This window comes from Dipodomys merriami, unplaced genomic scaffold, assembly GCF_024711535.1.
Source record: "Dipodomys merriami isolate MVZ:Mamm:240054 unplaced genomic scaffold, mDipMer1.0.p SCAF_158, whole genome shotgun sequence".
Lineage (NCBI taxonomy): Eukaryota > Metazoa > Chordata > Mammalia > Rodentia > Heteromyidae > Dipodomys > Dipodomys merriami.
Genome location: NW_027202915.1, coordinates 395,785 through 411,189, shown reverse-complemented (window position 1 = coordinate 411,189; position 15,405 = coordinate 395,785). Strand labels below are relative to the sequence as shown.

At 41.6% G+C, this 15,405-nt stretch overlaps 1 protein-coding gene across 4 annotated transcripts in view; it reads right to left on the bottom strand.

Annotated features, from left to right (window-relative positions):
* The window catches only part of Desi2 (desumoylating isopeptidase 2), a 48,991-nt gene that overhangs the window by 14,405 nt on the left and 19,181 nt on the right, over positions 1–15,405 (bottom strand). For 3 of the 4 annotated variants that reach the window (XR_011372133.1, XR_011372132.1, XM_070023174.1), the window contains exons 2-3: positions 4,205–4,277; positions 289–382 (exon numbers count right to left, since the gene is read on the bottom strand). Coding sequence is in view for 2 of the 4 variants with exons in the window: in XM_070023174.1 (XP_069879275.1) it covers positions 289–382; positions 4,205–4,277 (167 nt within the window). In the remaining 2 variants the exon portion in view is untranslated. The remainder of the gene's footprint in view (positions 1–288; positions 383–4,204; positions 4,278–15,405) is intronic. The other variant, XM_070023175.1, reaches the window with a different exon arrangement.

Genomic DNA, 15,405 nt, shown 5'->3' with positions numbered 1-15,405 from the left:
AAGGTGAGTCACACCAAACTTTCTTTCCTTTCCTCCCAAATAGGAGAGTATTTGAAAAAACAGAATAACTATGTAGGTTCTGAATGAAAACAATATACTTAAGACACTTTATTTGACTGATCTGCTTTTTTATATACAAATAAATTTAATTTACAAATAAAGTGTCAGCAACTAAAAAAAGAACCATTTTAACTTTTAAAGATTTTGACCTACAGAATGAATTCTGTATGCCTGCAAACAAGCTTTGGCACCTAAGACAATGTAATAAAAATTATCCTCCCTACTTACTTAAATTTAAATGTTTCTCCTAGTTCAGAAGCATTTCCTGGGGAAATTTCAAATATTCCAGAAAAAGAGTAAGGATGGCCACCATAAGCAAATTCTGAAAAGAGAAAACTCATGATTTTTAGTATTTATCACATAAAATTTAACCAGAATATGCTGAATCAGCTTTAATAAATGATGAAGATAATGATAAATATTTTTTAGTTTATAAAGTCTTTCACAAACATCTCATTTAGCTCTAATAGTAGAGAACAGTTGTCAAAAAAGATCTGAAACTCTTAATAATGAAAGACACTTCACAGTAATGAGTGCTATGTGTACTCTGGGTATGCTGACAAGAAGCGAGTAACTAACTCAAAAGGGGAGGTTTTGCACAGCTGTTATGCCAATCTAGGTCGGCAGCCCAGGGGTTTGCACTTTACTGAAGAATCCAAATTGCCTAATGGTATTCAGTTTTCCTGTTTAAGGGTGAAGACTTTTCTCTTTGCAGCGCTGGGGATGGAATGTAGGGCTTTTTTTTTTTTTTTTTTTTTGCCAGTTGTGGGACCTGAACTCTGGGCCTGGGCGCTGTCCCTCAGCTCTTCAGCTCAAGGCTAGCGCTCTACCGCTTGAGCTACAGCTCCACTTCCAGCTTTTTCTGCTTATGTGGTACTGAGGAATCGAACCCAGGGCCTCATGCATGCAAGGCAAGCGCTCCACCACTGAGCCACCTTCCCAACCCAGAATGTAGGGCTTTTGACATGAAAGGTAAGCACTTAGCCACCAAGCTACATCCTTAGGACTAAAAACTCCTGATTTATGTTGGAATATGAATACAACACCTGGGGCTGGGAAGGTGGCTCAGTGGTAGAGTGCTTGCCTCACATGCATGAGGCCCACCATATAAACAAAAAAGCCAGAAGTGGTGCTGTGGCTCAAGTGGTACAGTGCTAGCCTTGAGCTGAAGAGCTCAGATAGCACCAGGCCCAGAGTTCAAGTCCCATGACTGACAAAAAAAAAAAAAAAAAAAGTGTAACATCATACTAAACATTATGTTCATGCCTGTAATCCTGGCACTTGGGAGTTGGAGGCAATAAGGACTGTGAGCTTGAGGCCAGCCTGGGCTACATAGTGGATGGAGCTCTGTCTGAAACAAAAACAAAAGATTAAACTGAAACATTGAATTCAGTTTCCCTCATGGGAGCAATAAGCTATCAAAATCAACATAAGCCAATCCCAACACTGCGTAGCAAATCCCTTAGCTAACAGAGTACGGCATGCAGTACAGTACATATATTCTAGCTCAGACACAAACTTGCATCTAGAACAAAATGGAAAATGGTTTCACATCAGGAAAGATGAACATGCCTGGCTACAATTCCTAGGTACTGCTTACTTATTAAAATGATTGTTGGGGGGGGGGGGTGTGTGTGTTGGGAGGGCAAGTGGGAGAAAAATGAGGGAGAGAGTAACAAGTTTGACAAGAAATACACTCACTACCTTATGTAACACCTTGACAATAAAAATTTTTAAACTCAATTTTTATCAAGTGGAACCTCAAAAGGTCTTAGAACACAGCATAGAAAAGAACACGGCTGGTATAAGGTTACTTTTGATTCAGACTTTCAAGATGCAAATGAGAATGTTTACTATCCCATTTAGAAACAGAAACCATAGGGGGTTTTCCCCCCATTTTTTTGAGACAGGCCTCGCTATGTAGCTCAGGTAGGGCTTGAACTCACAATCCTCTTGCCTTGCCTCCTGGGTGCTGGGATTACAGGTATGTATCACTGTACCAACCCTAATTTTTTTTGAGGGGGGGGGGATAGTTCTGGGGTCTGTTTGTTTTGTTTTTGTCGGTCATGGGGCTTGAACTCTGGGCTTGGGTGCTGTCCCTGCGCTCTTCAGCTCAAGGTCAGAACTCTACCGCTTGAGCCACAGCGCTACTTCCTGGGGTCTAAATTCAAGAGTCTCAACCACAGCTACACCTTCAGCCTCAACTCTTTCTGGTGGTATAGTTTGAATTCAGGGCCTTGAATTTGCTAGGTAAGTACTCTATCATTTGAGTCTTACCTCTATTTCTGCTGCCCCTTTAAATATTTTATTGACAGAATCTTATTAAAAAATATTGTAGATAATCAGATTGGACATTAGAAGCTGAGATCTGAGTATCACAGTTCAAAGCCAGCCAAGGCTTTGTCTAATCCTTGAGACTTATTTCTCATTAACCAGCAAGAAGCTGGAAGTAGAAGCATGGATCAAGTGATAAAGAATGCCAACTATGAGTGAAAAGGCTGAGCAAAGCATGAGCACCCTGATACCAGCACAACAAACAAACAAACAAACACAAAATGCACAAGTCATTTGTTTTCTGCTACGTTTAGATGGATATATATATGTATATTGGATGATGCTTCTAATTATTCCTAAATCATTTTAAGAAAGGGATCAGTGAGTAGGCAGGAAGACTGGTATTTAAGAGCATGTGCGTTCAAGCTCTGGTTCTATTAGACATTAGCAGTGTGTGGCTGTGGAGGAGAGCCCAGCTTACCATGCATGAGGCCTTGGATTCTGTCCCTAGCAACCCCTCTCCTAAGACAGCAATAATTACTATACTGACACACTTAAGTGATATATAGAGTACTTGGCCAGCAAACATGAGGCCCTGGGTTCAATCCCTAGTACCACAAAAAAACCAAGCCAAACCAAACAAAAACACAAAAAACAAAACACATGAGCTAGCCCTGAGTCAACTATAATAATAATACATTCTTAGCAATTATAACGACTTCCCAGTCATGCAAGCAATAAAGACATTTCTGAGCTCAGTGAAGTGTCTCAAGCCTATAATCAAGGAATTGGGGCTCAAGAACAGCTCAAGAAAAAAGAATTTTGCAAGACTCCATCTCAATTAACAGATAGGCATGGTGGTGGGTGTCCATCTGTTATCCCAGCCACAGGAAAAGCACAATACCTGGGCACAGGGGCATGTGCCTGTTATTCCCAGCAATACAGGAAGTACAAGTAGGAGGATCACAGCCTAGAACAGCCCAGCATAAAGCAGGACTCAAAGCAGGACCTCAAGTTAAACAAAAGGGAGGAGGCATGCCTCAAGTGTTTGAATGTCTGTCTAGCAAGCTCAAGGCCCTAAATTCAATCCCCAGTATTAAAAAAAAAAGACATTTCTGCTATGGGTAAGTTTTTTTATTCCAACTGATGTGTTAGTATAACCTCAGTGAACTCGGCAATGTGATCTGCAGAGGCAGACTGTTGCAACCTGATCAAGAGCAGATCACTTTGCACGGAGAGGGGGAACAGACAAAGGAAAAGCTAGTGAAAACACAGCTGCTCCTTTCACGGTTACCATAATAAAAGGTGACACAGAAGAAGAAGCTATCATTTTTGAGCAAAATGCTAGATGAAACCAAAGATGTGTTTAGTGATATTTTAAAGTATGTGTATATCTACACACAGGTCTAAAAGCCTAATTATTTCTGAAATTCCCTCAGGAAATTGGTGTTTCAAGTTTCACATTCTCTAGCATCAGCTCTTTTCCAACCAAGAATGATTGTTTTTGTCATGCCACTGCCATTTTTCAAAGTGGGAAGTTTCTTAGAAACTGTATTAGAACTAATGAATCATGGCATAACAATCTCAAAAGATGAAAATGTTGTATAAGACATAGTATTTAGGATAAAAGATAATGAAATGAATATATACTCTGTATTTGAGTACCTTCTCAAACTCATTCTATGTTGGTCATTTTTTCCAAACACAGTATAAACAAACAAGGACAGAGAGAGTTTATGTTCCTTTTTAAAATAATACATGGAAATAGTTACAAAAAATAAAAAAGACCTATAATTATGATCTACATTTCCTTAAAAAAAACCAAAATCTTCAGAATGAATATATTTAAGCTGTGTGTATGGAGACATACCTCTGCCATACACTTCGATTCCTGAATGAAAAACTCCAATCCCAATGGATGAGGTGTATTCGTTCATCCAGTACTAAAGAAAAAGAGAATAAGAGAAAGACTCAGAACAGTCATTAATTTACAAGTCAACTTCACCAAACACAAGAAGTCTCTATACCCATTCTTGCTATTTTCCCTTAAAACTCTGAAACTCCAATAACGATGACTCACCGATGAACTGTATGTTCACCTGTTAATGATACACACACATACACACACAAACACACAATAGCTTCTTTCTTACTATCTTAAGCTTTTTCTTTCTGGTATATGAAGGCAGGGATATTTTACTTTCCAACAAAGATTTATGGCATGTGTTAAGATAATCTCATCATTCAGCCTGTAGTTTGAAAATTATAATGTAAAGGAATAAATAACATGGAGAACAGGGACAGAGAGGAAGGAAGGAACTATGTTCCTACCATCTGCATGAGGAATAACTTTCCAGAAAACATTATTATCTAAACAGGGTCTTCAGGAACAAATGTCATTTTCCCAGTCAGAAGACTGGGTTGGGGGAGAGTTTTGTTAGGAAGGTACAAAGCAGGAACAGGACATGCATAGGTGAGAAGGAGTCAAAAGGGTGGAGTAGGGTTCACCTAGAAGTAAACAAGTTATAGAAGTTTATTAAATAAGAACTTAAGTCACAACATTTCTACAGTGCTACAAATCTGTTAGATTTCTTCTGTGTAAGAGGGTTACCTGTAATTAACCATCATTTTGTAGGCCTAAATTCAGTCAGGCAATGATCATGGATGAAAACCTCTTGTAAGGATGGGTGGAGAATGATATCCATCCTTGTAGTCACAAGGTAATTAAGCACCTTCTCCCATTTTCCCTAAAGGCTAAAAGATACACTTGCAATGGAAAAATTGGTGAATATCACCTTACCCAAATGAAACTATTACCAATCTTTGGAAAAGATGATGCTATGTGACTCTAGACTTTATCAAACATAAAGGGTATAACATTTCCTTTGTCAGTTTTCTTGTCAAATGTATTAAACAGAACATAATCACAAGGGAAAATCAGTGAAGTCTAGACATATTGGGACATTCACAAGAAAAGTAGCTTGATTCTTTAAGCTGGCATGGTGGCACACATCTGTCACCCCAGCTATAGTGAGAAGCGTAAGTAGGGGGAAGGCTTGAGAACAGAGAGATCCTATTTCAAAAATAATCAGAACAAAGAAAGGGGTTGGTGCAAGACTCAAGTGGTAGGGCACTTGCCTAGCAAGTGTGAAGCCTCGAGTACAAAACCCCAGAACCATCAATAAAAACAGCAGTAGGAACAACAAAACCAACAACCCAGTTGGGCGCTGGTGGCTCACGCCTGTAATCCTAACCTACCCAGGAGGCTGAGATCTGAGAATCTCTGTTCAAAGCCAGCCCTGAGAGTCCCTGAGACTCTTTTCTCCAATAAACCACTAGAAAACCGGAAGTGGTGCTGTGGCTCAAGGGGTAGAGCGCTCGCTTTGAGCCGAAGAGCACAAGGACAGTGCCCCAGCCCAGAGTTCAAGCCCCACGACTGACAAAAACAAAAACAAACAAAAAATATATATATCAACAATCCCTCCCAAACAAAAATGAAACTGAAGAACAAACAGAAAATCCAAATGAACCTCTAAAGATAAAAATTACACACAAAGAACTGCCCAGGACCAGGGAGAATTGCACCAAATTAAGACTCAAAACAGATTCTTCAAACTCTTCTATAATGTAGAAAAGCAAACAGAAAGGATTTTAATTGTTATTATAAAGATGATGTATAGAGGGGTTACAGTTATACATGTCACTCTGTCCCTTGCTCCCTCCCAGTTTCCCCTCCTGTCCCTGCGCACAAGTTGTATAGTTCATTATCAACACGGTCTCGTGATCCCAGAAAGGACTCACACCTTCTGAGAAACACATAAAACAATCGCTTATAAAATAACTTACAAAACCACAGCTCTGAAGGGAGCACTTGCTTCAACCAAGCAGTAATTTTAAATGGCAGATTGCTTCTCCTTGAGTAAGGAAAGCCAGAGCCAGAACCACTGAAGAAGCATCAGAGGGAATCCAGAGGCAAGAATGATGATGGTGTTTTGATGAGACGAAACATCACACTGAAGTCCTGTTCAAATCCAAAACCACTTCAAACCTTTTGAACAGGTTACCCTCCAATCATACACTCTAAGAAGAAAAGGCTGCCAGGTGTGGTGGCTCAAGCCTGTAATCCTTGCTACTCAGGAGGCTGAGGTATGAGGATCAAAGCCAGCCCAGGCAGGAAAGGCTGAGAAACTCTTATTTCCAATAAACCACTCAGAAAAACCTAAGTGGGGCTGTGGCTCAAGTGGTAGAGCACTCGCCTTGAGCTGAAGAGCTGAGGGACAGTGCCCAGGCCCCAGGGTTCAAGGCCCACGACCGACAAAAACAAAAACAAAACAAAAAAAGGAAAGGCTACCTAAGTCAAGATCCTGCTCAGGTGTTGCAGCCTGCAATTCCTATGACATTTGTCACCATCATAGCCAAACAGATGACCTTTGCCATTGCTCCAGTTTCTCAGCCTGAGTGGAGATAAACAGTCCTATCACTGCTAAGTCTTCATCCAAACCTTACGAAACTAGCTCAGCAGGTTGTTCCACCCAATTCCCAAAGTCTCTCCTGCCAAGGTCTCATTGTCTAAAGGGAAATGTACTTTCTGTAGGAGGTAGAGATGAGACACCTCAGCAACTTTCCACTTCAGATATTAAGTAGCAGAAATCCTAAACAGTCTGTACTCAGGTAGAATTGCAAGTGCTCATTCTTCAGCTGTGGCCTTCAGCTGTCTCTCATACCCCCAAAGGGTGACTGCTTCTGGTCAACCCAGGCTCAGAATGGCAATCATTTCCATAAACTTAAAAGGTACCTTTTGCCAAGCACCAGTGTATCAGGCCTGTAATCCTAGATACTCAGGAGGCTGAGATCTGAGGATCCTGGTTCAAAGCCAGCCTGGGCAGGAAAGTCCCAGAGACTCTTATCTCCAATAAACCACTCAGAAAATGAAGTGGCGCTGTGGCTCCAGTGGTAGAGCGCTAGCCTTGAGTTGAAGAGCTGAGGGAAAGCGCCCAGGCCCAGGATTCAAGTCCCATGACCGACCAAAAAAAAAAAAAAAAAAAAAGGTACCTTTTGCTCCTAAGAATTGAGACCCAGCAAACAGTTTTGAAGGGCTGGTAAAAACACATTTTTAAAGTTGGTAAGTCGAAATATGCCTTCTGGTCCTGAACTTATGGCTTTTACTATGGACAGAATAGAGGAGACAAGCACCCAGGGCACACAGAGTTTAACTGCGTCTGGTACTTGAAGTTCTTTTTTTGTTTTATTTAATTTTATTTATTTTTTATTGTGAAAATACTGTACAGAGGGGTTACAATTACATGGGCAAGATAATGAGTACATTTTTTCCCATCCCTTTTATTTTTTATTTTTTTTATTTTTTATTTTTTGGGTCCAGTCGTGGGGCCTGAACTCTGGGCCTGGGCACTGTCCTTCAGCTCTTCAGCTCAAGGCTAGCGCTCTTCCACTTGAGCCACAGTGCCACTTCCGGCTTTTTTTCTTTTTTGCTTATGTGGTGCTGAGGAATCGAACCCAGGGCCTCAGGCATGCAAGGCAAGCACTCTACTACTGAGCCACCTTCCCAGCCCCATGAGTACATTTTTATCAAGCATTGTAGCCTCCTCCTTTGTTTCCCCTTCCCATCCCTTTCCATCCTCCCCCCACCTCTCCCCCTTTCTATGAGACTCTGGGTTGTTTTGTTTGTTTTGTTTTGTTTTTTGTTGGTCGTGGGACTTGAACTCTTGGCCTGGGTACTGTCCCTCAGCTCTTCAGCTCAAGGCTAGCGCTCTACCACTTGAACCACAGTGCTACTTCGGGCTTTTTCTACTTATGTAGTGCTGAGGAATCGAACCCGGGGCCTCATGCATGCGAGGCAAGCACTCTACCACTGAGCCACCTTCCCAGCCCTTTTTTTTTTTTTTTGGTCAGTTGTGGGTCTTGAACCCTGGGCCTGGGCACTGTCCCTCAACTCTTCAGCTCAAGGCTGGCACTCTACCGTGAGCCACAACACCACTTCTGGCTTTTTCTGTCTATGTGGTGCAGAGGAATCGAACCCAGGGCCTCATGCATGTGAGGCAAGCATTGTACCACTGAGCCACCTTCAAGTTCTTTAAAAAATTTTACTCGTGAATTATGTGAAGCACCACGTGGAACTTGAGAAGCAGAGGAGTAACTAACAATCCCACCCGTCCACATTGACAGCGCTTACTGCCCGGGAGCCCTCTGTCTGTAAAACCTGTGATTTTATTTGAAACAGATCAGGCTCTCTCACAAACACGAGGGACAGTCATAAGCCTGGAAAAAGGCCTGTGTATGTCAAGGTTTGCAATGACAGATCATTGGCCTTTGCTGAAGTGGAAACATATCTTAGAATGTGCCATAAAAATACTAATCATTTGCTTTGTCTGGTTGGTCTCCAAATTTTCAAAACTGTAAGCGTATCCCTACATAACGGCACAAGGAGAATCTTTGCAGGTTCCAAGTTTTTTGTTTTTTGTTTTTCTGGTTCTAGGGCTCTCGCCCAGGGGACTGTCCCTGAGCTCTTTTTGCTCAAGGCTAGCACTCTAACACTTGAGCCACAACACACTTCAAGCTTTTACTGTGATTAATTAGAGATAAGAGTCTAATAGATTTCCTGAACAAGCTGGCTTAGAACCTCATCCTCAGATCTCAGCTTCCTGAGTACCTAGGATTACGTGAGTCACTGGCACCCAGCTTTTTTTTTGGGGGGGGGCAGGAATTATAAATACATACATACATACATACACATACATAGAGGGGTGGGGGGAGAGAGAGAGAAGAGGGGAGAGAGAGAGGGGGGAGAGAGAGAGAGAGAGAGAGAGAGAGAGAGAGAGAGAGAGAGAGAGAGAGAGAGAGAGAGAGAGAGAGAGAGTTTAAAGGAGGAAACAGAACAAAAAAAATCAAGAATCTTTTTTTTTGGGGGGTCTGGTCGTGGGGCCTGAACTCTAGGCCTGGGTGCTGTCCCTCAGCTCTTCAGCTCAAGGCTAGCACTCTACCACTTGAGTCACACTGCCACTTCCGACTTTTTTCTTTTTGCTTATGTGGTGCTGAGGAATCGAACCCAGGGCCTCAGGCATGCAAGGCAAGCGCTCTACCACTGAGCCACCTTCCCAGCCCCAAATCAAGAATCTTTAAGAATATAAAAAGCCAGAGCCATTGGATTCAGGATTGCTCCTGAATTAAAAGGTATGGCATGCACTACTGTGTGCAACACTGAACCTTGCCTGTTACCTGTGAAAACTGAAGAGAGGAAGAATGTGAAAATGAGGTATTGTGGATTCCCTTGATATCTAAAACTATGTTCTACCCACCTCCAGGAATTCTAACAAGGCCAGCGGCACATCCAGGCTAATACTATCGAGCACCATCAGGTGTTACAGTGACATCGCTAGCTCTCTATTGTCAAGAAGTAGCTCAGAAACATTTTTCATCACCTTTCTCACAGAAACTTCTTCATATATACAACAGCTATTATGATCTTAGCTAGCTTTATAGGTTAGTTTGTCTGATTTTCAAACCTGTTGTGGTGCTGGGATTAAATCTACGGCCTTATACAAGCAGGAAGGAAGGAAGGAAGGAAGGAAGGAAGGAAGGGAGGGAGGGAGGGAGGGAGGGAGGGAGGGAGGGAGGGAGGGAGGGAGGGAGGGAGGGAGGGAGGGAGGGAGGGAGGGAGGGAGGGAGGGAGGGAGGGAGGGAGGGAGGGAGGGAGGGAGGGAGGGAGGGAGGGTGGGGAAAGGAGGGTAGGTTGCTCATCTTATTCTATAAGGAACAAAGCTAAACCAAACAATGATAGTGTAAGAAAACACAGACCAACAAATCTTACAATTTTTTCTTTCCTTTTTTTTTTTTTTTTTGCCAGTCATGGTGTCTGAACTCTGGGCCTGGGCGCTGTCCCTCAGCTCTCCAGCTCAAGGCTAGTGCTCTACCACTTGAGCCACAGCACCACTTCCGGCTTTTTCTGCTTATGTGGTGCTGAGGAATTGAACCCAGGGCCTCATGCATGCATGGCAAGCACTCTACCACTGAGCCACCTTCCCAGCCCCCAAATCTTACAATTTTTTAAAAAAAGTTCAATAACTCTTATCAATAGATGTAGAGTAGCATTTAACAAAAATCTCTATCTTTCATGATAAAACTCAACGAAGCAGGAATATGAAATATCTACACCCTTTAAGTGGTAGAGCAGTAGCCTTGAGCAAAAACTTTGAACTGCGCCAGGCTGAGAGTTCAAGCCCCAGGAATGGCAAAACAAACAAAACCAATGAAGAAATACCCACAACCAGATAAAGAGCATCTATGAAAACCTCTACAGGCCAGGCACTGGTGGCTCACGTCTGTAATCCTAGTTACTCAGGAGGCTGATCACAGTTCAAAGTCAGCCTGGGGAGAAAGTCCATGAGACATTTTTTTTTTGACTGTGAAAATACCATATAGAGGGGTTACAATTACATGGGCAAGATAATGAGTACATTTCTTATCAAGCATTGTTGCCTCCTCCTTTGTTTCCCCTTCCCATCCCTTCCCATCTCCCTCCCCCCCCCCCCCCCCCCGCCAAAAAAAAAAGTTTTCTAGATTTTTTTTTTTGGTCGGTCGTGGGGCTTGAACTCTGGGCTTGGGCGCTGTCCCTCAGCTCAAGGCGAGCTTTTTACAGCTTGAGCCAGTGCTACTCCCCATTAGCCTCTTATCTCCAATTAAAAAACCAGAAAAACTGGAAGTGGCGCTGTGGCTCAAGTGATAGCCTTGAGCTGAAGAGCTGAGGGACAGCACCCAGGCCCAGAGTTCAGACCCCACGACCGGACCCAAAAAAAATAAATAAAAAGACTGAATGCTTTTCCTTTCAAATGGGAATAAGACATGATGTCTGCTCACATTACTTCTATTTAATATGTGCTGGAGGGCTGTGAATGTGGCTTAGTGTAGGGTGCTTGTTTTGCATGCATGAAGCCCTGAGTTCGAGTCCTCAGTACCCATAAACAGAAAAAGCTGGAAGTGGCACTGTGGCTCAGGACTAGCCAAAAAAAGAAAAGTATGTATATGTGCTGGAAGTTCTAACCAGGATACAGTAAAAAGCATCTAGGATGGGAAAAAAAAAAAGGAAACAAAATCATCTAGCTCTATTTGCAGACAATATGGTTTTACATAAAGAGAATCACAAGAAATATTCAAAAACAATGTACAAAAATCAAGTGCTTTATATACTAATCATAAACAAGATATTAACCAAATAATTCCATTTACAGCTACATCAAAAAATAAACAGGCATATATGACTTATACATGAAAAGAATTGCATAGAAAAACACTCCATGTTCATGAGCCACAAGGCTTAATATTAAGTTGGTAATACTCCCTTGTCCCTCAAATGAGGTAGAAATTCACTGCAATCCTCATCAACTATATTTTTGCAGAAATTAACAAATCCTAAAATTTGTGTGGGAATTCAAGAGTCAGAACATCCAAAGTAATCAAGAAGAAGTTGGAAACGTCACACTACCTTATTTCAAAACTTAGCACAGAATTCTGCAATTAATATAGCATGTTACCAGTACAACAATTTCGTTAGAGGAAAGAACAGTCTTTTCAACAAATGGAACTGGGACAACTGGACACCTGAAAACAAATGAATGCAGCAGGCTACCTCACAGAATACAAAATATTTATTCAAAATGGATAAAAAGAAAGACAGCCAACCAAGTGAAAAGATCTTTACCAGCAATACAGCAAATAAAGGCCTAATATCCAATACAGACAAGGAGCTCAAGAAACTAACCCCTCCCAAACTTAATACACCAATCACTAAATAGGCAAGGGAGCTAAGGAGAGACTTTTCAGGAGACAAGAATGGCAAAGAAACATGAAGAAATGCTCATCATCCCTAGCAGTAAAGGAAATGCAAATCAAAACAACCCTGAGATACCATCTTACCCCAGTTAGACTGGCCAACATCTTGAATTCTAACAATAAATGCTGGTGAGGATGCGGGGGAAAAGGAACACTACTGGCACTGCTGGTGTGAATGTCAACTAATACAAGCACTCTGGAAAGTAGTCTGGAGGTTCATAAAATTCCATACCACTCCTGGGCATCTACCCTGAGCACTACAAGCCAGGATAGGATAAGGAAACCTGCATATCCATGTTCATTGACACACCATTCACAATAGCCAAAATATGGAAACAACCTAGATGCCCCACAATAGATGAGTGGATCCAAAAAAATGTGGTACCTATATACAATGGAATTTTACACAGTTATTAGAAAGAATAAAATGTTATTTGCAGGGAAATGGACAGAACTAGAATAAATCATGTTGAGGTAAGCCAAGATCAGAGACAAACAGCAGATGTTCTCCCTGACATGCAGAAGTAAGATCTAAAACACACTGGGATAAGACATATTACACAGAATTCTTTTTTTTTTTTTTTTGGTCGGTCGTGGGGCTTGAACTCTGGGCCTGGGTGCTGTCCCTCAGCTCTTCAGCTCAAGGCGAGCGCTCTACCACTTGAGCTACAGCGCCACTTCCAGTTTTCTGGTGGTTTATTGGAGATAGGAGTCTCACGGTCTCTCCTGCCCGGGCTGGCTTTGAACTGTGATCCTCAGATCTCAGCCTCCTGAGTAGCTAGGATTACAGGCGTGAGCCACCAGCGCCCGGCTGATAAGACACATTACACAGAATTCTAGATACTCACATACAGTTGAGACCAAAAGAGGACAGTCTCTTCATATGTATATAAAGTAAGAAACATACTGAAACAAACTCCAAAGTCATGGAAACAAAGAACTTTTTTCTTAATTTTTTTCATTTTCTGATGACTTTGTATGCTTTACCTTATATGGTATTCACGTGCACATCTGTGGGAAGGTGGGGGAGGACACAGAATCAGAGAGAAAAGGGTGAAAAAGTACAATGGAGCACACTGGCTACACTGGACACAGATGAAAGTGAACTATGCAACTCGTGTGTGGAGATGGGAGGGAGGGAATAAGAATGAATGAGGGAACAGATGACATGATGCAAAAGGAAATATACTTAATACCTGATGTATGTAAAGGTAACCCCACTGTATATCACAACAATAAAGTAAAAAAAGAAAAAAACATCAAAGACCTAAATGTAAAAGTTTAAACTCTGTTTTTTTTTTTTTGGTTGGTTGTGGAGCTTGAACTCTAGGCCTGGGTGCTGTCCCTCAGCTCTTTAGGTCATGGCTAGTACTCTACCACTTGAACCACAGTATCACTTCCAGTTTTCTGGTGGTTTACTGGATGTAAGAGTCTAACAGACTTTCCTGTCCAGGCTGGCTTTCAACTACGATCCTCAGATCTCAGCCTCCTGAGTAGCTAGGATTATAGGTGTAAGCCATCAGCACCCGGCTCAAATACCTTTTAAATAAGTTACTTCATAAATTAAAAAATGCAGCCCTAATTCTAAACGTGAGTAATTTTAGTCACAAGGAAAACATTTATATCTTGTACTACACATCTCAACCATAGGAGGAAAAACAATTCTACATATGCTCTCTGATCAGCCACCTCTTCATACGAATAGCAGCACTTTTCTGAAAAAATGTTCAGCATTTACATTGTAAAGTATGATTTTTCCCCTCCTGAACTGATTCAGAAGAAAAGAGGGTAAGCCCTTCCAGGCAGAGTTGGCCAGATAAAGAGATGTCCTCCAAATGTTTCTGCTCCTCTTAGGGCTTATTTCCTCGATCTATTATTAGAGAACACGCCTGGGAGGCTCAATCTTTAAACACTGGGCAGGCTGCCTGCTGAAGACAGAAGTTTAATTCAAGGTCAGCAACACTTATCAGGTCCTTCTGCCTCAAAGTCCTGCCAGGGCTAGGCAGGCAATATGGATGATGCCTATTTTAAGTGGAGATCTAATGAGGTAACTGTAAATAAATGAAAGCCACAGGAGGGATGAACCTTTTACTGAATGATTCCAATTGTGCAATTCCTCTAAGGATAATGACTTTTTGCTGCTAGCTATTCATGCTACGTTTTAATAGTAAAATTCATAAAATTAGTAGTAGTGCTTTTCAGTGCTTCTCTAATTTGGTTTCATTCTTTGTCATTCCTTAAAAAAAATTATCTTACTACCATCCAAACTTATTTTATTTAGTACCTCTTGAGCAAAAACTCCCTTCAAGGGTCAATGAGCCTGTGTAGCACCCACTATGTAGAAACCCATGCTCTTAGACATCATGTGATACTGAGCTGTTTAACTCCATCTTACAAACTAGAAGCAATGTTTATAACCAAAAATATTATAAATATGCAAAATGAAATCCCAGCCAAGAATATGAATCCATGAAAAACAAACCAAACAAGCTGCTGAACAAGATATGACTGGATGTCAGTAAGATTTCCACTAATTTGTTTTGTATGTGTTTTTATTGATTTGTTGTCTCAATAGTAGCAGATGCCAGAAGTCTAGAAACACGTATTTGGGAAAAATGGATAATCTAGCATGTTTTATCTGAACAATCCTAGATAGAAGCTGGCTTATTTGAATTGGGGCAGGACTACTGTGTAAGGGCACTTACTAGCATAAGGGCACAATTAGTGCTGCTTAGCTATTGCTCTGAGGGCACTATGGAAGCTGAAGCGCTACATAAACTGACACTGTGGGCGACTCTTGTCAAGAAAACCTGCGCTCAAAGGCTATGCTGTTCTGATCCAGAGAGGGATCTGTTCTGATCCAAAGGGGTGGATGCACTGAAGGAGGTACCTATGAAGCTCTGCCAGTGTGGACATCTGTGTCGCCCCTAGTTTCATCTAAACCTTAGCTTGCGGCTTTCTTCCCAAATACTTCAATATACTAAAGAAAAAGTGAGCCAGCCAGAGGCTGGTACAAAATCATCTCCCTCAGACCACAGAGCAACAGAGCAGTCACTACAACATCCCCACCAACCACACAGCTCATGATTGGGTTGCAGTGGAAAGCTCTCCAAGCTCCTCAGCTCTGATTTATATCAAAGGACACTTTCTATTACATTCAAATTAATCACAGATAAAATTACAATGAATACAAATTAAAATCTCTGAGCTGCAGTAGAAAAGACATTG